This window comes from Chaetodon auriga, chromosome 14, assembly GCF_051107435.1.
Source record: "Chaetodon auriga isolate fChaAug3 chromosome 14, fChaAug3.hap1, whole genome shotgun sequence".
NCBI classification, from domain to species: domain Eukaryota; kingdom Metazoa; phylum Chordata; class Actinopteri; order Chaetodontiformes; family Chaetodontidae; genus Chaetodon; species Chaetodon auriga.
In genome coordinates this window covers 23,601,596-23,625,587 of record NC_135087.1, presented here as the reverse complement: position 1 = coordinate 23,625,587, position 23,992 = coordinate 23,601,596, and the positions used below count along the sequence as shown (strand labels likewise).

General features: G+C 40.3%; 1 protein-coding gene across 3 annotated transcripts in view; it reads right to left on the bottom strand.

Annotated features, from left to right (window-relative positions):
* atp10d (ATPase phospholipid transporting 10D) overlaps positions 1-23,967 on the bottom strand; it is a 47,466-nt gene extending 23,499 nt beyond the window's left edge. The window contains exons 1-6 of one of the 3 annotated variants that reach the window (XM_076748614.1): positions 23,910-23,967; positions 16,306-16,608; positions 15,397-15,591; positions 7,550-7,754; positions 4,945-5,030; positions 4,287-4,393 (exon numbers count right to left, since the gene is read on the bottom strand). In XM_076748614.1, coding sequence (XP_076604729.1) covers positions 4,287-4,393; positions 4,945-5,030; positions 7,550-7,754; positions 15,397-15,591; positions 16,306-16,574 — 862 coding nt within the window. In that variant the 5' untranslated portion in view covers positions 16,575-16,608; positions 23,910-23,967. Of the gene's footprint in view, positions 1-4,286; positions 4,394-4,944; positions 5,031-7,549; positions 7,755-15,396; positions 15,592-16,305; positions 16,609-23,418; positions 23,533-23,800; positions 23,869-23,909 lie in introns of those variants that run through there. The other 2 variants (XM_076748613.1, XM_076748612.1) reach the window with 2 other exon arrangements.
* Between the last annotated feature and the right edge of the window lie 25 nt (positions 23,968-23,992).

Below are 23,992 nucleotides of genomic sequence, written 5' to 3'. Positions count from 1 at the left end.
CATAAATATTAATATACAGGGGTTCCAATTGCTTTCTCGTTGAGGGGGGCAGCAAGAGGTGTAGGCATTGGGGTGTTCATCCAAAAAAGGTTGAGAAGCACTGCGTTAAGTGAACAAAAATGCTACTGTGTTTGGGGATGTGAGAATAACAGGCAAATAAAGTGAGATTATCTTTTTTATCTTATTTGTTGTTAGGATTCGTCTTTTCCCAGTGTTTCCTCCTTCCCTTTTTCCCTAGTGTTATTTGTCTGTTTTTCTGTCTCCCCTGTCTGTCTGAGACTGGGCGGGTCTTTCCCCGTGCACTGCTGCTCTGCCTAATCATCTGCACACCTGAGACATGTTAGAGCTGAGTGCTGGCAGTATTTAGGAGAGGCTCTCTGGACATGTGGCTGCCAGTTCGTCCTGATCTCGACCGTGTGAAAGTCCTGTCTCTCATGTGAGTAATTCCTAGAAAGCCTTTGTCAGCTCTGCCCCTGTGAACTGTCCTGAAGCTTTTTCCAGTGGATTTTTGTGTTGCTCCTTTGGACTTATGCTTGGACTTATTCTCAGTCCCGCTCGGTGTGCCTATCAGCCTCAGTCTCCAGCGTAGCTTTTGGTTTATTCCCACTCAGTTTGAGTGTGCCTTTTGTTCCTCCTTTTGTAAATAAATTGAGTTTGTTTTTGCGACATTGTCTCTGTTTTTGGTCTGCTCATTTGAGTCCTGAAAATATACCATTTAAGGAAAAATCCTTAACACTTGTTATTATCTTACCTATTTGCAACGTTTTGTATGGCCAAATTACAAAAACAAGTGAAAAAGGACGTTTCAGCAAGTTTACACCAAAGATTCACTTGCAAAAGAACGTAGTCTGCAGCACATTAAACTTACACCAATTAAAGTAGATAAGACTCTTCAGTATTTGTCAGTTTTCTGTCATGCGGTGAGAAAGTATGCAGCCAATTTTGAGCCATAACACAACAGATAGGACAATAATTGCTCATTTTATTGTTTAACATTCAAACATTTCTTAAAGTTATTTTGGGAATCATTTTGCTCATCATTTGCCCCTCATGGTCTCAGAGGCTAATATATTTCGCATTTAACATCTAGCCAAACCCAGCTTGCACTCATCAGTTACAAAACTGTTTGGGAGTGTTTGATTTGTGTTACTGGCATGCTTGCTGGGAGGTGCATTAAATCAGTGATTTACACTGACATACAATAAGATTAGATTAGACTTTATTGATCCCTTTGGGAGGACCCCTCAGGGAGAATAATGACTGACACAACCACTGGCATTATGGTATATGTTGTGCTATATAATGTATTTTAAATAATAGTGTTTATTCATTATAAAAAAAAGCATCATGATACATAAAAACTGACTTAGACTACGTAATCATGATTGATGTCCTGCCCAATCCGGTTGACAAACCTGTCAACACCTGTCTTTGAAACTGAAAGTATCATCAGTCCCTCTGCTGTCTGTCTAAAACTTCTCTTCATATTCATTCTTCTCTCTATGTTTCCCAAGTCAAACCTGTCAACACTAGTCCTCTATCCCCCCGAATACCTGTGCGTCCTCCACCTAGGACCATTGACAGTCATTCTGCCTATACTGTCCAACATCTCCTGGTTGTGCCCGGCCGGGCTACGACTTGCAGTATTTGGTGGATTGGGAGGGGTATGGGACGGAGGACTGCTGCTTGATACCCTGCAAACAAATTCTGGATCCCTCCCTCATTTGTGAGTTCCATATTACACACCTGGGCAGCCCAGTCGAATGTCAAATGGCACCAGTATAGGGGGGGGTACTGTTACATCTGCTACGAGAACATCATCTGATCTGCTGTAACCACCTGTCTCCCTCAGAGCCTCTCTCTCTTCCTTCTTGTGTGTCTGTGTGGTGTGTAACTGCCTGAGTGGAGACAGCTGCATCCTATCCCGTCATCAAGACTCCTACAAAGACTCAGCTCTGCTACATCCACCCTGCCAGTCCGCCGTAGCTCCTCCCCTGGATGCTGTCTCTGCTACCCACTCCTTGGTCTCTCTGCTTTGTTTGGCCCGGCTCATATCCCATTCCTGTTGCCCTGCAATAAATAACCGAAAATCTTTCCCCTGAGTATGTCTGTGTCTGCACTTTGATTCACTAGTTCTGGCCAAAAAAAGAAGACTCGGTGAACTGAATGATGACTGAGTCAGTGTGTGTTTAGAGTGTACACTATACTCTATATACTATACTATATACACTACACTATACTGTCTCCATCCAGTCTGTACACAGAATGAGTATTGTAACAATACAGTTCATGGCTGGCAGTAGGGGTGGATGCCTGCTCCAACTCACCTGACTGGTTACGCTTGCATTACCGTTACTCAGATAAGACACAGGAGCTAATGTATTTTTTGTAACACATGATCCAGTGATTGAATGGCTCAGGCTTTGACCATCCACCTCTCTCTACTTGCTTAACCTGCTTGTCTAGAAGCTTTACAGAAGTCCCTGCTCTGCAAAAGAAAAAGTCCACACAGCAATATCACTGCATAGTGAATTTGCATTTTGGTCACAGTGCAGGTATAATAGAGATAGAAAGAATCGTGTTTTGCTACAAGGAGGAAAGGCCCATGTTCCAAATACAGATCACAGGTTGATGTGAAGTGGAAATCAAGGTTATAATCCAAGAAAGTTTACAGGGGGGTAAAGGGAGTGGACAAGGCTTTCAAATTTTAGAATTCAGTCTTGTGTAATAGCATATCATAATGTACAAAAGGGAATAGAAATGTTTAAAATATAGACAAAAAAAACCCCAAAACATGTTTAGTTAAAAAACAAACAATGAAACAATTTTTTCAGAAAAAATATTTAAATACAGAAACTGAAATTGAACAGGTAGGAGAGGGTTGGAGATTCTACAGTACAAGAAAAAACAAGGCTTTTTAATGTGATGGAAGCCTTTTTTTTTTTTTTTTACTTTTGAAACAGCTTCCCCCTTTTCTAAGTTTTAATACAACTCCAGACTAATCATGCCCTGGAGAAGAGGTTTAAACAGGCTGGCACAGATCTCTTTCAAAACCTGCAGCTCTACACATTTAGTCAAGACAAAGGAAGAACGTGATCCTTTGTTGCCTTTGTGTTTCATGTTCACACTGACTCATTACAAAACCAAGCAGAGAAAACATGAAGTCATATGGACTAACAGGTAAATCACTGGACAGTTTGGGTGAGGTCATCCAGCATCTGGCTACAGTACATGGACCGAGATGGAAAAATCAAATTCTGGCGACTGACAGCAGATTAAACACCATTTCATTGCACCTGATATGTTTTATTACCTTCTCTGATATCAGAATGCACCAAGAGAAAACTAAGCACGAGCATTATTATTCCAGACTGTAACTGGACTCTGTGTGTCTCAAATGGTGATGAGTAGAAACGGGAGGAAAAAGAGGGGTCTTGTACAGAACCATTACAGTGAGGATAGTTACTGTGTGGTCGCTTACACAAATCTGTTTGATCTGCTTTATACCTATTGATCAATTAGGGAAAATCCTTGCACTCGCATGCTGATGTGCAAACATGTTACCATGGTTACCAAAATGATCTGATGAAATTGCTTACACAGATCAGTTCACACTTTCTTCACAATTCATGATCAGAATATGAATCGAATAGCTGTTTAGCCACTGAATTAATACTAAAATCACATTCATGTCACATCATACAGTCCTGTGGTTGGTCTGCAAACTTGGAACCAGACCATGACCCGCCTTTTCAGGTGGTCTGTTTGCTTAAGTCCACCACTGACAGCTTTCACAACACCCTAAATGAACCACACTAAATGGGCAAAACCACCAAAGTTCATTTGAACTAAACCAAAGCACGGCTGCAAAGCAAATCAAGGTGCTCAACTGCACATGAAGACAATACAAAGATTCAAGTGGATGTGAAAGTGAGACAAAGATGTCCACACAGAACATCATCACAGAAACAACCAGAGTCGCCGATGAGTTTTGAGTTTCATTCTTACAATCATTACATTGGCTGTTTGTGGTGGATGGACAAACAGTCAAGGGGGGGGGGACTTGCATGAATAAAGTGAGTCAAACAGTCAGTTTGTGTTCTATTTTATAGCACTTTAAGAAGACACCTGCAGGATTTCTAACATAAAAAACAACAATACACTATAAACAACTAAAAACTATATTTTTCAAGTGTGTCATTGTGTACTTCAACTGAAAACTGTAATTAGCAGGCCAATATATTTGCTAGTAGTCAGATCTTTTGGAAGTGATGCTTTGCCCTTACCAGCATAGACCACGATGCCCACTACAGTCTCAGTATTGCGGATGGTGCAGCTTCTCAGTAGGAGGTTGTTGTTATGGAGGCCAACACGAGCGCCATTGGGATGCTCTCTGTGGAACAACACGTACACACAACAGGCCGAAGCTAAAGCTTAGCTGCTCAACGTGATCCAGTTTGACAGGTATGTTTAGGAGACAACTAAATGTGTGTTTGAAACGGTACAATGGTTTGACGCAGGATTTACCGCAGCATTTTGTGGAAGTGGAAGTGCAGGGGCATTTGCCATAACTGTTTTTTTACTTTAATATGGAGACATTTTGATTTGTCAAACTCAACACTTAAAAAGGACATTAAAAATGATTAGCATCCACAGCTTTTGTTTCTGTACAGTGTGACCCGGTGATTTAGCAGCAGTCACACTGTCACTATCTGATGGCAACTTTTTCTTGAATACCTTTTGCTAAATGATATAATTGATAAAGATATAGCAAGACAGCAGCCACAAAACAGCACAGTGTGCATTACATAGGATAATTATACAGGGGTAATACAAATACTACAAAGATGGTAACACTGATCATGATATTAATCTCACGGCACTGTGTACTCAAGTGTACATAGACAGACGTGTTTAATCACAGTAAGATGAAAAGGAACTCACATGTAACCTCTGAACCTGCTGAGGTCATTGTTGGGGTTCTCACACTCAATACGACTGTGGAAGTTTTCAAGGGTCACCTCTCCTCCCTGGTAAAGACACACATTCAACCAAATGTGCAGATAAATACATATGCCAACACACAAAGCACAACTGGAGGAAAATGACATGGGACGTTTTCTTCCATTGCGATTTTTACTGGGTGACTTTTATGGAAGAGTCGAGATGTCGAAATAAAACATGTTTATCCGGCTGTCAAATATAATCCACTGAGAATGAGACTATATAGTCACACACACTGCAGAGGGCAAAGTAGACATATTGATATTTGTAATATTGTAGTTCCTCCATAAACGTGATTGAGGCGTATAATGCAGTCCAAAACAGTACCACCATAAATATAAGATAAGATAAGATTAACTGACCACACAGAGAGCCAGCAAGTATTACAGAGAGTAAACACAGTGGCTTAAAGGGTTAAGATAAAGTGTACAGGATACAGATCAGAAAAACAACTATTCATATGTACATTTGTACAGATTATAAAAAAAAGGATGATACCATATCATCCTACTGCCATAAAAAGTACTACTGCCAATATCCTTATGAGAAAACTACTAATGTCATATGTTGTATTGGACTTCAGAAATACTAGGACCATGTATATGCACAATATACACAGCTAATAAAAATACTGTTGCCAATATAAGTAGTTCAGCCTCAAAAGTGATCATAATGGTGTATATCAGAAAATAAGTCAACTTCCCAACATGAGTGAAAGCACCTCATCTCTGCTTGAGGCTACATTAGCTGCTGCTAGCATAACACACCTTTAAACTGTTAGATTTCAAGTTTATTTAAAAAATGTATTGCTTACTTTTACAGCCTTAAACAGCCTGGTTCCTAAATACATTTATGATTTACTGACCTGGTACGTGCCCTCCCGACCCTTAAGGTCCATGGATGGAGCCCAACTGGGTACTGCCAGGTCACAGTTTGTGATCAGGCTTTTGCTATTACAACACTATGGAACTCTCAGACAGACCCAATCTCCATCTTCCTTTAAATCTTTTCTTAAAAATTATCTTTTTGTGAAAGCTTTTGGAAATATTTGGTATGATTAACTTCTACTGGTTTTATTCCTATCTATTACATGTTATTCCATTAGTTTCATTGTCTTTACTTCCTCTCTGCTCATGTCCTTGGCCTTTCTCTAATTTTGTCTGCATCTGGTTTTTATTTTTATTTTGTGAGACACTTTGTAACATTGTTAAGAGTGCTATATAAATAATGTTTATCAAGATTATTATAACTGTCGGCAGTCGAGTTGCACTGTGGGTAATATCTGTGCCAGATTTTGACATAAAATGTATTTAAATAAAAAAGATCATATCTCTAGTTCTGCTGCTTTGATTCTGATCCTTTGACCCCTGACCATCGCATTGGGTTGGACAGTGTTTTACACAACAATACTGACATGCCAATATATATATTGAAGTCTTGGGTTGCTGTAATTGTTCCTCCTGTTCTTACCAAAAAGAAAGCCCTTCTAATGTTACATCTGCTCCTTGAACATAATCAGATCGGCAGTAACTTCCTGTCTCTCAGATTCTCTCTCTCTCGTTTGTATTTCCTTGTTGCATGTTTCCTGCGACTAAAACTATTTCTGGTGTCTCTGCAGGCCCGTCTGCTCTGCTCAGGACCTTGTCTTCTGCCCCTTCATCACATGTGCTCAGGCTCATTCCTTTTGCACAGCAATAAATTACCTTCTTATACCTGACTTTTTGTCTTTGTCTGCACCTGGGTTCACTGGCTTATCCAGGTAACATCTAAAAGCAAACTAAAAACAAGTTCAAGTGATGGGGCAACAAAACCCTCAATCCATTCAGTTTATGATCACTTGAAACTTTGCATTTTACTGGGAGAATGTTGCTGACAGAGGCATCTTGGTAATGATTTTTCACAATGTCATTTTTGTATGAAAGGTGTATCTGTACAGTATGTGTTGATACCTAAATGTTCATACAAGGGAACAAGTTCAGGAATAAGGGGGTAATATTAGATGTTGAAAAATAATTTATACTGTGTGTATTGTTAACTACTGGGTTCTTGATGGAAATGTTTCCCACTATCACCTTGTTGTTTGTGGAGGAAAATATGTTCAACATCCTGACATATCTGGGAAGCTTCTGCTTCAGCAAGATGTCTAGTTCCAGGACTTTCATATCACCTGTATGTGTTACATTAAGCTGTGTTCTTCTTTCCCATATAAACCAAAATGCAGGAGCAATTCAGCATATAAATTACATTTGTTGCACAGCAAATGGTCTTATCTTTTATCACCTTTAATGATGGTTGAAAATATTGCTATTTGTTGTAAAATTACCTTGGCTGAAAGAACTATGTTTGAGGAAACACAGTTTTTCAACATGTAATAAAGTACAACGTAAAAAAATATTAAGGGAGCAAGAGAACTGCTTTGATTCCTTTCGAAGCAGAAACCATTTAGTTTATAGATGCATTAATGCATAACATATTAATAAATATGCTGGTTTGCCCTAGGGGCCAAGAATTGAGGCAAAGACACATCTTACACTTCATGTCTTACCTGCAGTTGGAGGTCTAAAACCACCTGTCTCTGTTTCAGGTTAGTCTCTCCGTCTAGGTTGGCAGTCTCAATATAACAAACCCCATGAGGGTCAGAGGAATACAGCAGCAGCATGTCAGCAGGGATGATTTCATTACAGGACAGACGGACGAAGTCTCCAACTTGCACATCCTTCCAACACTGGTCAATGTAGGCTTTCTCCTTGCTATGGGACAATATGAACAGACACAGAAGAGAGTGCAGGTTAAAAACATCTTGGGCAAACGATCGAATAAAAAAAGAGCAAAGAGCAGAGACTACTGAATTTTTCGTGAACAAGAGGTTACAGTGTAAATTAACACGATGAATCACAATGAACGATCCAGACTGGTCAGTACTGTGAGGCCTTTCTAGCAATAAGGGCTTTTTAAAAACTTTTCTGGACAGAATGTAGAGAAGTCCCAGGCAGTGGCAGAAATGAACAGTTACTTAAGTACTATACTTAAGCACAATTTTGAGATATTTGTACCTTAAGGGTCTCTCTTCTTGCTATCAGTAAGAGTTTTGCTGCTGAATTTTGAACCAGCTGCAGGCGAATTTGGGCAGACTGACTGACTCCCACATAAATTAACTGTAGTCAAGAGGTAAGGTAATAAGGTAAGTAAGAAAATGTAGGACAGTCTCCTGTTTCATGAACCTGATCCTGATGTTGTAACCTGATTACACATCTGCATATAATATGGTGGTGTTCACAATAAGAGGAATGCAAAACAGGAATATGGAAAGTAGCTTGTACAGTAAAGAACTAAATCTAAAAGACCCCTGTATGCTTGATCTACTGATCTACTTTCTTGCTCACATAAATTTGGCACGTGCCACTCAAATTTGTCTACAGCTCTGCTTCCTATAAGCAACTACTTATTGATTATTTGGCTCCAGCTGATTACATCCAACAGTTTTAATTAGCTGGTGATCACACAGCATTCTTTTGCCCACAGAACACAATTTTGATTTCACTTTACCTTCTTCATAATGCCCAACAATTTGAAGTTCCACTATGTAGAGCAAAGTTCAGGTTCATTCGGGTGAAAAGAAGTAGAAAGACTACAGGAGGTGGACACAAGTCAATGAAAGTGAATGATGAATACTATTATTGTACAATACACATATTAAGGCTATACCGTCTGACCTCTAAGGTTTTTTGACCATGGAAACAGTGCTAGCCTTTAAAACTATACTGTATATGTGAAATGAACCCTGTGAAAGAGAAAGCTCCTGGTGGTATTTGCCAACGGAGGGCCTGTATTCTTCTTAAAAGTTCAGGAAAAAAAAACAGCCCTTTGATCCACAAGCATTATTAAGTAATGTGAATACAATCAGCTGTCCAACACCCTTTCTAAGCAATGCAGCAGGGCAGAATTACTGTCACTGTACATTTATGTACAATGTGAGGTTGTGAGGTTATTCAAGATAAACTGCACCTGTTTTTTAACTGTAATCCAAAGATAGCACTGACAATGTTGTAAAAAAATATCCCAAACATTAGCATACAGAGATGGAGGTCATGAAAATAACAGTTATTGGATGTTCTGACAGCCTGTAATAAATATAAAATACAGGGTCTGGATATATTGATGATGTGTTGAATATAGATCTGAGAAGTCCTCAAAAAAGATTATGGACCATGTAAGTCTACTGGGGGAAGGAAGAGAAGAGATTTAGCAAATGAGCAGGGTTTTTGTTGTGTGAGAAAGTCATCGGGAAGGGTTTGTCAAGGGGAAGTGCGTATTCAATTGCATGAAGTGACGTACAATCCATTGTAAAATGTTCACTGATCGAACTACAGTTGTTGCTGAGAAGCAGCCTTAATGGAAGTCTTGACTGTTGTGTTTGGCCACATTTGGCCTTGTATATAGCAACATAGAAGACAGCAAAAATAATTATGTTCGTAAGTGGTCTTAATTAGTCTCAAAACCTGTGAATATTCAAATCAGGTTAGTACACAATGCAATTACACAGAATAGTATCCACAAGCTGAAAACCATTCACATGAGGATGGACATCTGCTCTGCAAGCACATATTCAGTCCTATGTTCGACAATCCCTGTGTTATGTCTAGTAATCTAGATAATTTTTGTAGGACCCAAAAATTGGCAGAACAAGGCACTTGAACAAAGGGAGCCGTGAACAACGAACGGTTTATTATAATTACAAGAACAAAGATAACAAACACAACCAAACAATCCTGAAACTAGCGAACACAAAATCAGCCCTAAACTAAACAATCAACTACACCATGGCGAGCAGGTAGGAAAACCGATAACACTGGGAACAACTAACTAAGGTAGGAACCACAAGGGAACAATACACTAACAAACCAAATCAATAATTACTGAGATAACCACTAACAAGGAAAACTGCACAAGGCGACAAGAGCACAACAAGAGATCAATAGACAAGGAAGAAGGCTGGAAAGTCAGGCAAGGACCATGACAATCTGGCAGCGAGGCAAAGCCGCCACGCTGCTTAAGAACAGGTGAAATTAGGGAGACGAGCCTCAGGTGCGCTGTCTGCCTGCAGCACCGCCAGGCCACACCTCCATTGCCGACACAGGAGGAGAAAAACAAGGAAACATAAACACAGGCATAAATAATAAAACACAAAGAAAACCAACTCATAACACCCTGTGCCCTCACAACTGCTCAACACTCGTGACTTTTGACACTGGAGCAGACAGCAGCTGATGTATGCCCTCCTTTGATTAGTCATTCTCTATACTGACCATGACATTTGATTGGCTGGTGTTGATGGTTTGGTTTGATCACTGACACATTCGAAGACAGGCAGTTGCAAAAAAAATGCTCCCTTGTGAGAATGTTTTTGGTTTCATTCCTGGTTCATACTTGTTTTGTGGGAAAGTTTTTTTGCTCATTTTAATTTTCATTCTTGTTTCTGTTAACAATATCACTTGTGCCAACTACAACTTTTAGAGAAAGATCAGAGCTCAGAAAAGGGAGCACAAAACTGATCACAACTATCCTTCTTTAAACAAAAAAAGAGAAAAAAAATTGATGTTGAGAATATACAGGTCCAAAAGAATAAGACATGTTAGATGTTGGTTGTCTCATCAAACTGACTGAAAGCAACATTCAACCTACCTGCTGTAAACATGGCAGGGAAGCCTGTTGATCAAATAATCCGACTTAAACCTGCGGTAGTCTTCCCAGATATCCTTGATCGCTGTCACTGAGAGAACCAGTATGATAGGAATCACAGCAATCTCTGGCTGGAATGCTTCCACCATAGGAACAAAGTTGAGAGCAGCAAGGAAGATGAAGTAGACATTGGCAAATCGATGGAGCTGTTCAAACAGATTCTTGGGCAGGAAGGAGAGGAGAGAATATTTTGTCGTCTGGATCTTGTTGCTTTTATACAACTTCAGGATTTGACTCAGTTCCTCATTCTCTGTGAAGGAAGGTACGACTGTCCTCTTCTTTCGCTCACTCTCCTTTGTAGAATACAGACGGGACAGGCATTCCAAGCTATACATGAGTCCACTGCTCGATGGGATTGAGATTTGCCTTCCGGTTTTTGTCTCCACTCATAAATCTTACCTACCTGCATCTGTTCCCCAGTTTTAATTTTACTTCCACATTCATGGTGTCCCTGAACTGACCATTCTGATGTGGAATCTTTTCCCCCTGTCCCTCCTAAGTGAAGGCATAGACATGGCAGGTGAATGAGAGAAATGAGTGGATAGTTAACTACCTTATTGACGTAATTTATTGACACTCCTCTAAATGGCTCTCATGCTTTAAACAAACTCAAAGTTCAAGTTTTACTGCCTCAAAAGACATACAGGAGAAAGGAGCGTCACAGAGCAGCCGCAGATCATACAAGTGATCGGCAAGATCATAGCAGTGGAAAGATTCATGTATCCATTAGTGAAATTGAATAGCATAGTTTGATAAACTCCTCTGTTAAAAAAGGCTTCCTGATAATGAGATTACTGTACATTCTAAAATATTGAAATGATGGTTCTTCAACTGACAAAGCTTCAAAGATAAACACATGCAAGCACAGCAGCAAACAGTTATCATAACCGTTGCCTTGATTACTATGAACACAACTTCCCGTCAAGGAAGTGTTTTGTTCTCCTACCACACAGTCATAGAGGGAGTGGTCAATGTGCAACATGTCTCTCTTGGCAATACTGCATAAGTTCAACACATGTTAAATTTTTTATGTAATCACACAACAACAGTGGTATGAAATTTTTTAATATTTTTAAGTTGTGCGCCTAGCTTTCCTCTCCTATTCTTGCTGAAGTCTGCTATGTTAGCTGCAGTGGTCTGTGCAACTGTGCGTAAGGGGGGTCTGTGAGCATGACTGGCTGGCTAGCTAGCTTGCGTCATAGACGCTTATGGAACTTCTCAACTCCGAAAATGTCGGAGCACTTTTCTGATTCATCATCAATTTTGGAGATTTTTGTTGAATCTGTATGACATCTGGGTATTTTTTGACATACTGCAGATTTTACATTTGTGTACAACATACTACATGCTGCATTTTAGTCAAATCGGTATGTACTGTAGGTCACATTTAGCATTGCCATCATCGTCAGTTGAAAGCATTGGCTTGGAACTCCATTGTTTGATGTTGATAGACCAAGTAAAAACAGAGCTAGAGACGATGTAAAATTGATGTAAAAATATGACATTCACACATGTAAAGGTATGCAAGACGGGATGGAGCAGGCTTTGCATTTATTTTAATAGCATCCTCATTTTTTTGTCATATGAATAAACAGAAAAAGAATAGGAAGCTAAGCAGGAGGATGGTGGACATGGTGTCAGAGCAGGAGTTGGAGAACGAATCTGAAAATAAAAACATGAGAGGATTTGAAAGCAAAAAGATAAGGAGGAAAGAGAGTAGTTTGGATGACTCCAAACAGTCAATGACCAAAGAGGTTTATTTGGTGAGGATGTTAGCAGTGACACAAATGGATGGGCCTAAGAACCAGGCTGCTGATCATCCAGTGTATCAAAAAGACAGCGAGCAAAGCCATGAAGGATCAGAAATTTGGAGATAGTAGCTGTGTGGAATGTTTCCCACTTGGAGCACAGGGAAGGTAGTGGTAAGTGGCATGCCTCTGTCAGTGAAGGGTGAGCCATTTTGGGGTATCATAAGTGTTTGTGAGGCAAGAAGATTGACAAGATTCTGACAAGGGAGGCAGCACGTCAGTGTGATTGACTTGTGAAGGGGGATTTCCAGAGAGAATATATCTTGTATATGTGTGCAACTTTTTGGGTCCAATGCATTAACATAGTATGTCAAAAAAAATTATTGTCAGGTCATAAAGGTGATGATCTGCTAAAAGAACTGCTAAAAGAAAAGATAGAAAACATTGTCATGGTTAACATTTTTAATATGGTACATAAAGGCGAAATCAAAAGACTTCAAAACAGCTAAAACTGCCAAAATAGCCCAAGACTCCTTAACACTGGACACTGGTGTTCACATCTTATGTCTCAAAGTGATTAGTATCAGGTTCATGCGGTTTGAAAACATGGTGGTTTGATCAGATACGGTAAAAAGTAAACTCCTCCTGTCCTATATCGCTGCAGACTGACCATCATCTTTGCCTGACATTAAGTGAGCTGCCTAAACAGAACCATAAAAACTGTAATGAATACATTTCAAAAAACATTGTAGAGCAACAAAGGAAATGCATTATCAGTTAATATGGTACAGATATGTTCTGTATGAACATTCTGTGATTCAGCAGATTCTGTACATCCATTAAAAATGTTTATTATTTTGATTAAAAAAAAAAAAAAACCTAATCCCAGCTGCACTGCACAACGTATTTGCTGTTGCAATTAGTAGATTATGAATATATCTTTGAGACAGGGTTGCTATAATGTCACAAGACTATATTCAAAAGTGAATTAATCATTCAAATCAAATCCAGTGCCTAATTCAACCTGTGTTCGGGAGCGAGGAGGTCAGGGTTATTCCAGTGACTATGACATGGGAAACCACTGTTTTACCATGACTACAGTTATAATCATGATCATAACCTTAACTTACCTTCAAAAGAGTTTGGCATGTTACATGACAATAATTCATGATATTGTGAAAGGTACTGGTGACTGAGACTGTCACATGACTGTGATGTTTGAATGTATGTTAGAAAGGAAATGTTCAGAGATGGGGAGGGAGGTTCAAAATGCCAGACAGTGATATCTAATTCACACAGTTTGGGTTTCAGTTTGCCAGGTTTTGAGATATGTGAGCTTTTGGCCTCCTATTCCTATACAATGGAGAGACTATTCTCAGTATAGAGCTCTACATTGTTGGCAATGCATGCTGAGAAATTGGGGCTGTTGCTCTGTCATTAAATTACCTGCAATTTACATGGCCTCTGAAACCTCACTACTGTGTCAACCTGTATAGGTGTATGATCAGTTGTTAGAGGCATGTCTCTTTCAGCCATCTTGCTTTTTCACTCTCAAAATTTGAACAAAAAACATAATCTATTTTATCTTAGCTAAAAACAACTATCTGTGTCAATGTTATGTTGAGTACGGATTCCATCAAGTTGGACAGATTGTGTTTATAAGATACCTCCAGATATGGTCAGGCAGATCCAATTACGATTACAATGCGTATACACCTTTATGTCCAGATCACGTGTCCAGATACAGACTGCATTTTAATTCCAGGTGTAAATGATGTCTTTGTCTAAACCAGTCACTGTATCTTGTAGCAATCACCTAAAGGCCACTAGAGATCATCTATCTAGGGTTTACCTTACACCTGCTGCAGACATGGCTTTACTGAGGTGTCTGAATGTCTGAGGAAGGGCTTGTGTCTGAAACATCACATGGTGGTATAGGAATAGATTTTTATGGGACAATTATCTAGTTTGCAGACTCTACTTCCATTTTTCACATGTACATGTGTCCAGCGTCTAGTATTTATCATGTTTGAATGTGGATGCTTTTGTACTCTTTTTGCATGGTTTCAACTGTTGCTTTGGCAGCTCAATAAAGGATTTAATTACACCTTAATTTCAAGTCTGGAGGCTGTGGCAAACATAAATAAAACAGAATGTGATAATTGATTAATCCTTTTTGACATATACTCAATTGAAAACAGTACAAAGACAATATACTTAATCTTTTAACCCATCAACTCCACTGATTTTTGTAAATATATTCTTCTGACTTCTACTACTTCTACCCTGAATTTGATGCCAGCAACACATTTCAAAGAAGTTGGGACAGGAGCAACAACAGACTGGGAAGGTTGTGGAAAGCTCCAAAACAAAAACTGTTTGGAATATTCCACAGGTAAACAGGTTAATTGGTAACAGGTATGAATGGGGCATCCTCCAGAGGTTCAGTCATTCACAAGTAAGGATGGAGCGAGGTTCACCACTTTGTGAACACATGATTGTATAAAGGATATTACTACATGGGCTCAGGAACACTTAAAACCACTGTAAATACAGTTTGTTTGCAAATGTCATATCATACATGTAGTGAAGCCTTGCTCGATGTCACCATGCTTGATGTCACATTGCTCACCCAAAAGCTATGCTGCCACTGCTGCTGTTTATATATAGCAGCATTTCAAAAGTTCCTCCTCCACCACAACATCCAGCTGTAGGCTTTGACCCTAGCTTCCCTCAGAGAGGTGCTGTACAGATTCTACATTTATATATAATCTATACCACTTGAGATGGCTGACTGAATTATCATGGACTGTCATTTGGATATTCTTTCATATCATTGTATATCCCTAGTGCATCATAGACATGCATAAACTCAGAAAGTGGCAACTGATAGAGGTTCACTCACCCACAGAACACTGCCACTACATTGTTGTTGACATTCTTGTCAAACAAGTAGCGTCTGTAGTCTTCCAGGGCATCTTTGATGGCAATAACAGCGAGAACAACCAGCAAAGGTATCATGGTAATTTCCTTCTGAAAGGCTTCAATAACAGGCACCCAGTTCAGTAAGGCAAGGAACAGGAAGTAGAGGTTGGCAACCCTGCAGAGGAAGGCCGAGAGCAGCAAATTAGCATGTGCAAACGAGGTTGTGGATGTGCAACTAGTATCACACCATTTCAAATGGTGTAATACCAGACCTTTCATTCGGTTGGCCCACCACACAGGTTTAAACTGAAATATCTCAAAAACTATTGAATGGATGGCCATGAAAGGTGTGACTTTCCTGAAACTAAAGATTAATGAGCTGAACTTTCTGTCCAAACAACACAATCTAAACAAGGTTCTCATCATCAGTTCTTGCCTATTTAAGAGTCCAAAACTAAACCAATGTGCAATGAATTCTTCCATCAGAAACAGACACAATGAGCGATTTTGCTTGCATTCAGATAAACAGGTTTTCCTGAATCCCTGAATTTAATCTACAGCATTTTGAAAGATGTTTGGTATAGGTGAACAATCACAGTGTAAACCAAACAGCTGCCTGGAGAAACACATTCAAACAGTAGAACACTGCGGTCTTTGGAAAATAAGTATGTGCATCTTAAATTGGTTAAATCTTGCAGAAACATTGGTACTGCATGATTCATTAATACATAACTAAAGTATTTCATTTTAAATAACCTTTCTAAAACAGTGGATTCCATGCATAATGGACACTTCATTGTACCAACCAGCTCTCAAGCAAAAAAAATATATACAAATTTTAAATAAATAAATACAAGTTAGTTTTGTTTTAGTAAAGTAAAGATCTGACCTGTGGAACTGCTGGAACAGGTTCATGGGGATGAAAGTCAACAAGCTGTACTTGGTAGTGTGGATGGCATTGCCCTTATAGCTTTTGGAGACAGCTTCAAACTCCTGTTGGTGGGGCCCATGGCGGGCAAATACTGTTCTCCGCTTCCCACTGACTCTGTGTGGGGAGCTTTTATTGGGCAGGCCATCAGGGGCAGAGTACCAGCCTTGCCCCGAGTTTCCCTCCAGCAGCTGTCGACAGCGATGCTGCACCCAGTGGAGCCGCTCCATCTAGGCAGCAGACAGAATTCACAATGTCTTCATCCTGCAGAGAGAACACCACAAAACCATTTGTCTCTAAAGATTGTTCTTATCCAGGCTGTCTGCTCGGTTCAAGCATCAGTGTGGTGTTATTCTATATGTTTCTAATTGTCAACAAATCCCATGAAAAGACCCAAACCAAAAATTAGTTAGTCTGCCGTCTATAATTCTTATTCCACATCTGTTAGTGGTTTAAGATTTTTATAAAGCCAACATATAAAAAGTGCATGTTTTGGGGACTATTTTCAGCGGTGGATTATTATCATTACCTGCCAAACCCGATTAATTCCCTATATTGAAGCCACTGCATGATTATCCTTTATCTTTTAAGTAACAGAGTGAATGGCATGACAGCTTCTAGAAAGACAACCTCAATTCAAAGACCTCACAACACTGAAGGGGTGTTCATTCATAAACGTCTATTTCTTTTCTTTCAATGGTGATACACAACACAATAGGTAAGCATAGACAGACAAAACAAGTGAACACATATACTCTGACACAATAGATACATCAGACACTTCACATTACTTTCCCAAGACAACATAATACTAAGGCTAATGACAACAAACTGTAGGGGTAGTGGAAGAGGTATTAGATACTGTGGGTACATCCAAAAAAAAAAAAAGAACTAAATATGTAATGTTGGTGCAAGCCTGTATTCAGTTGTGTGTGTATGTGTGTCTGTCAAATCTGGAAAATGATTATAAAGCAAGAGATTAAGAGATAATAATGACAGAAGTGGTGAAAGTGTAACGCCACAAAGATATATCTATAAAACTAATAATTATAAAATTTGAGAAAAAAGGAAAGAAAATTAACAGAATAGGAGGCATGAGGGTGTGTGGCAATAGACATAGGAGATATAGGTGTTGTTTCCATGGCATTATTACTCATAATTAAAGGTTTTTTTGCCATAACCGTGACCTTTCTCAAGCCCAGCCGTTCTTAATTCTTTTCTGACATACCCAAAAAAGTTCATGCCACCACCCCACAATTTTTACCATTCATTAACAATGATAAGGGAAGTAACTAACAAAAAGGAACCAAGTGGAATTAAGTGAAATAAAGGCCAGCGTGATAGCGTCAACAAACTGCACAGCACTGCAGCATGCACAAGTGTTGCACTTGGTAAAAGAGTTCCAAAGACTAAGAATGGTGTGAAAGAAGCTGTGATGAAATGCTTCCAAAGTAATTCATTATACTAGTGGTTCGAAGTCACATCTTTTTGATGACCAACAGACTGTCCATGTCAGTGTAACCATGCCTTCTTTACATGAATTCACAAGATTGTACATGCAATATGAAGCAGCTACAGGCTAATGTTTGAGCACAAGATGCAGCAGGGCTCCTGTCTCCTGTGTTTAACCTTGAGCAGTTCTGGCAGGAAGCTTTTGTGAACACACACATGCTGAAATCTTTTTGTTCAGGCCATCAGGCCCAAAAAGCAGGAACTGCAACAGCAGGACATGTGAGTAACTCACAGTCTGCAGCAGCTGAGCTGACAGAGAGACACCTGACCTAACAATGCTTCATTCTAATGAGCAGTCTAACATTACACAGAGATGAAAGCAGCTACACTGCATGTTGATTAATCTGTACAAGCATTTAGTCGCCTCTTCATGATGACCAAACTTAATTTACACAAGTGTCCAAAAGTGTCACAAAAATGTTTCATGATGCTCTTCATTGTTTTTAAAGCACTATGACAGCAGTTGACAGTTGCAAAAAGCATGACAGAAATACAAAAAAAAAAAAAAAAACATTAACAGAAGCTACACAGAGAGAACCAAACAGAACTCCTGCATAATGTTTTATAAAACTTCTTGGATATAGAACTCTCAACTCGGCCACTCTACCTCCTGAGCCATAGCCACCCCAAACCTACAAAACATTACGATTTGCCTTAATAGATTTTTCTGGGACACTGGAACAAGCTTTAAACACAACACTGACATATGACTTTAAATTCATCTTAAGTTCCTATAGGTAATGGTTGCTTATGACACATCCTGCACACACACACAACATTAGCATTCACTGAGAATGGTGTTTGTGTCCACCTGATGAATGTATGTTCTCATTTTAGCTCTGGTTTGGTCACAGTCTCAAACAAAGAAAAATATCTGGCTCATTAGCTGTTAAATGCTCCACTACGTTCACAAGCTTGTCTGTGTCTGTCTGTTGTCTGGTGCTGGGGAGGTACTAAAAAGTGAGCTTTTTCTCTGAAAACACTTGCCTGGTGCTGGAAACCAAGCTGATAAGAACATAAAAATGAGCTAAAGAGGCTGAATAGCTGAGGGAATAGAGCTGGAGGGAGTTGCAGAGTTTGTGATAATTGTCTTTGGGCTGATCACTATGAGTGACACCTTTCACATTACACATAGTCATTTCATACATTGTTAATATGAAAATAGTTCAGTGCAACTTTAAATCTGGGTCAAGATACTGGAGGGTGCATGAAAATACTGTGTAGAAGTGCAGACGTATTTTTTTCAAACCTCCTACACACCACCAATCCACCCACAAAGGTACATACACCCCCTCACCCCCACCAACAACATGAGGCACTCTGACAGAGCTCTGTGACATGCCTAACCTGCTAACCATCATTCTCAGCACATGGGTGGGATAATGACTAACACTGACTAACACTAACACTAACTAAAGCTAATGAACATAAGACAACACTTTATTAATCCCCCATAGGGGAAATTTGGGAATGTAGTGTCTTCTCTTATAATATCACAGTAAACACAGGACAGAGGCCTGTAAAAATATAAATACAGGAGCTGATGATGGCTTCTTGTGAACTATTTGAAAACCCACAATGGCGAATGTAATTCTCTGCATTCTTGTCCAGATGGACATACTTTGACATATACACTGCCAAGGCAAGGCAAGGGATTGAACCACCGACCTTTTGATAAGTGAATGACCGCTCTACCTAATGAGCCACGGCCTGGCTCAACCCAGCCTGGGAGTCGGGTGGTTTGATGAAGGGTCTACAGAGGAGAGAATATCCACTTCTGCAGAATGAGTGAATTTCGAATCACAGATGATTTGGCTCGTGAGTAATGTTGAATGCATGCACTTTTTGTATTCATTCATATTAGTGCAGACTGAACGGGAAGCTTTAGTGGGTCAGATGTGGCCTGCTGGTTGACGATCACTGCTGTAGGGGAAGTGAACTTCAAAAAGTCCCAGGCTTCTCGTGCATGGCATCCTTCATTACAGTAAATCCTACACTTCCTAATAGTATCTGCTTCTTAGTTTGGTTTTGGAGAAGTGAAACGTGGTGTGGTGCCGGTTCCAAAAACAGCCAATCCCAGGGAACCAAGCCACTACAGACCTGTTGCCCTAACCTTCCACCTCATGAAGACCATGAAGAGGATCGTCCTCAGCCACCTCCACGCCCAGGTGAGCTCTGTGCTGGACCCGCTGCAGTTCGCATACCGACCTGGCATCGGGGTGGACGACACCATCACCTACCTGCTACACCGGGCCCTGTCTCACCTGGAGTCCCCTGGGAGCACTGTGAGAGTCATGTTTTTTGACTTCTCCAGTGCTTTCAACACCATCCAGCCTTCAATGCTGCGGGGGAAAATGGAGGCGGCTTGTGTGGACCAACAGCTGGCTGCATGGACCATCGACTACCTCACTGACAGACCACAGTATGTGAGGCTACACAGCTGTGTGTCAGATGTGGTAGTCAGCAGCACAGGGGCCCCCCAGGGAATGGTGCTGTCACCGTTCCTTTTCGCCCTCTACACCTCGGACTTCATGTACAACTCCACCCTCTGTCATCTACAGAAATTCTCTGATGACAGTGCCATTGTTGGCTGTGTGTCGGAGGAGAATGAGCAGGAGTACAGGGGGGTCATCACGGACTTCGTGGACTGGTGTCAGCAGAACCACCTGATCCTAAACACCAGCAAGACCAAGGAGATGATTATTGATTTCCGAAGGAAACCTTCCCCTCACACACCGGTGAACATCCAGGGCTCTGACATTGACATGGTGTTCACCTCAACAATAAACTGGACTGGACAGACAATACTAACGCCCTGTACAGGAAGGGCCAGAGTCGCCTACACCTGCTGAGGAGACTGAGGTCCTTTGGTGTGTGCAGGGCTCTACTCCGGACTTTCTATGACACTGTAGTGGCCTCTGCAGTGTTTTATGCCATAGTGTGCTGGGGAGGGGGCAGCACAGACAGAGACAGGAAGAGACTGAACAAACTGGTTAAGAGAGCCAACTCTGACCTGGGCTGCCCACCGGACTCCATCGAGGAGGTGGCAGACAGAAGGATGTTAGCCAAGCTGACATCCATCATGGACAAGTCCTCCCACCCCCTGCACCACACTATGAGGACCCTGAGCAGCTCCTTCAGCACAAGACTTTTACATCCCCAGTGCAGGAAGGAGCGCTACCGCAGGTCATTCTTGCCTACAGCCATCAGACTGTATAACAGTGCACAATAACATCTACTCAAATGCAAGTTGTACTGATCACATCTCACATTTTTCCTGTTTTCATGTGCAATCGTCATTTTTAAATGAGTAGTACATATAAGTAAATAAGCGTGTACGTATTGTATATATAGTAAATTACCATAGAGTATATAACACTTGTGCAATATTTTCATGTCTTCTTGTCCTCTGACTTCTTGCACTCTGTCTTGCTGCTGCTGTAACGTGAATTTCCCCCCATTGTGGGATAAATAAAGTCTATCTTATCTTATCTTAATAAAAAACCAGGCACTTCTTATGTGCAGCTCTGCAAGTATTACCATTTTATTTAATCAACTGTTATTAGATACAAGGTGAAGCAGGCTGTTGAAAGTGTTCATAACACAGAAACTCTAGGAACATTAAGACCACTGAAATCCATCAGCTTACATGATCTCCACTCATTCTGAACCTTTGTTCATCTCGACTGAAATGTACCAATAATATGTTAATAGTTAAAACCTAAAAATAACTGGAATAATTTCACTATTTTGAGTGATTTATGTTGTAGTGACTTAATACATATTGTTGCTGGAGACCCCAAAAGGATCCGTGAAGGTCAAAAGATTTCAAATTTGAGAGATACTGACTCAGTGATGTCACATTACTTTTAATTATATGACATTTAGTTCATTTGACTGGTCAGATCATGTCACTGTAATTAGCATCAAGCTTCTACTCTTCTGGTTTCAGGCTTTCCACCAGATGCTGAACTTGGCTGCAGGGATTTGCTGCTATTCAGCCACAAAACATTAGTGAGATCCAAAACTGATGTTGGGTGATAAAGCCTGGTTCACAATTGGTGCTCCAGTTCATCCCAAAGGTGCTGGATGAGGTTGAAGTCTATCATGTGTCTCCAAGATGTCCAGCCTGACCACTTGTGTTCAGATTTACTGTTCCTGCCTATGACACTTACGCTAAAGGGCACAGTAATTACATGTAGCTAGAATTGGTTCTCCACTGCCAACAGTTAGCTAAGAAAACAAAAATGTTCCAAGAACAAATATACATATACAGGCTTTTCCAATTGTTCATAGATCTGCAGGACAAAGTCTTCTGTGACTTGAGCACAGGACAAGACGAAAAAGGAACTTGCACTCCAACTACTTGCATCAATGCTCCTCTCCATTTTTTCAGCCGCAGGCACACTGTCAACATCACAACCATCGATAGGGTATGTTCCTGTTAAGTTCTTTCCTAGGACGCATCAGGGCGCATTAGCGTTACACTACTAAAGAAATGTAGTCACATGCGGCCTAGACCACCTGGGCAGGTTTGAGTGATTGGATCACAGTGGGTGTTGGTAGCTGCTTACACGTATATAGCAATGAAACCATGAATGAAATGAACTGGCTTAGCAATAGCTCATCACCAGTAGTTTGATTTTCAAGCTAATTTATCTACAGTCTACAGCAACCCCGCTATAAATCCTACCTTCATTATGGTTCTAATGTTAAGTTTTTGTTGAAGCTGTTGAATATTTTACCCCCTCTGTTTATATCAGTAAGGGTAGACTGATAAATACAAACACCTCTCAGTATAAAACAATGAAGTTGAGCGGGAGCACAAACTACAGCCTCCAAGGTGAGCACAGAGTTGAATCAACACCTCATGTTACTACATGATGGTGGGATTTATTTCAGGACCGTTGTATTAGACTGCATTAGTTTCAGCAATATTCATACTTGCTTTCATATAGCCAAAAGCTGCATGTTTATGTTGGCCTTTGCTGTGTCAACATTCTGGCAGCATGTGAAACTTGCTCATCCTGTATGGTCTACTGACAATGACCTCTTTTACAGACAATCTCTGTCCAGGTATGACTATGTTTAGCAATTATGGATTATACATATGGGGACTTAAAATCACAGCTTTAAACTTACACCATAGAGTCTGCACTAGTGCCTGGTACACCACGCCTGTTGATTCAACTTATCTAGTTAGGTTTTCTAACTAAAATTGTCTGACAAGCCTTTAACCCTCTTCCTGCTATATGTCAATGGTTGAAGCCAACACAATATATGGTAGAGGTGCGCTACAATAATTACTGTCTTTTTAGCACACATAATTCTATCATGCAGGATGAACTTTTCAGCCTGAAGCACCGACCAAGAGAGAACAGAAAGTAATGTCTCTTCGGTACTTCTCTGGCGTACAGCAGCCCTCAGAGGTGTCTGCTGATACAAAAGGCCCACAGTACATTGTTGTCGCCGTATGTTGTTCATCAGTACTGTAATGAATGAACACATCTCCGCGCTGCATTTACAGTATCCACAATAGAGACAGTGATAGACAACACTTACCCTGCTGTAAATTTCCGAACGCTGCCTGTTGTAACAACAGCAACCGAGTCCCTTCGGTCACATCACTGTTTCTACATATCACCGTGAGGCGGCTAGAGAACCTCCCAAACAACCACCCTGCAACACCCCCGGCAGCGAGACCTTCCGTTTTCCCGCTGACGTCCAACTGAATTCCAATGACAAATTGTTGGATTTCAGATTTTCATCATATCAACAATAATACGTGCATAGTTCAAACAAGTTAATTAAATGTAGGCATAACTGGACCTTGTATTGCATTCGGCGTCAAAGCAATTAATTGTATACATTTAGAAAATAACATTTCTGGCATTTACAATTGGTTCACTCTGCCTATTGCCCCCTTCCCAACGATCAAGGTTACCTTAAATTCGTAGATCTTTAAATGGAGTTCAGTGTTTCTCCATTTAATTCTCTAACCTAGACAACTACAGTCGTTTCACGGCAAAACACACACACACACACACACTCACATATCGAATATGTATGGAACAGCATTTCCAGCTACTAACGTGTGCGCTTTGAAAAATGTTAGTGGAGATAATGAAATTCATTT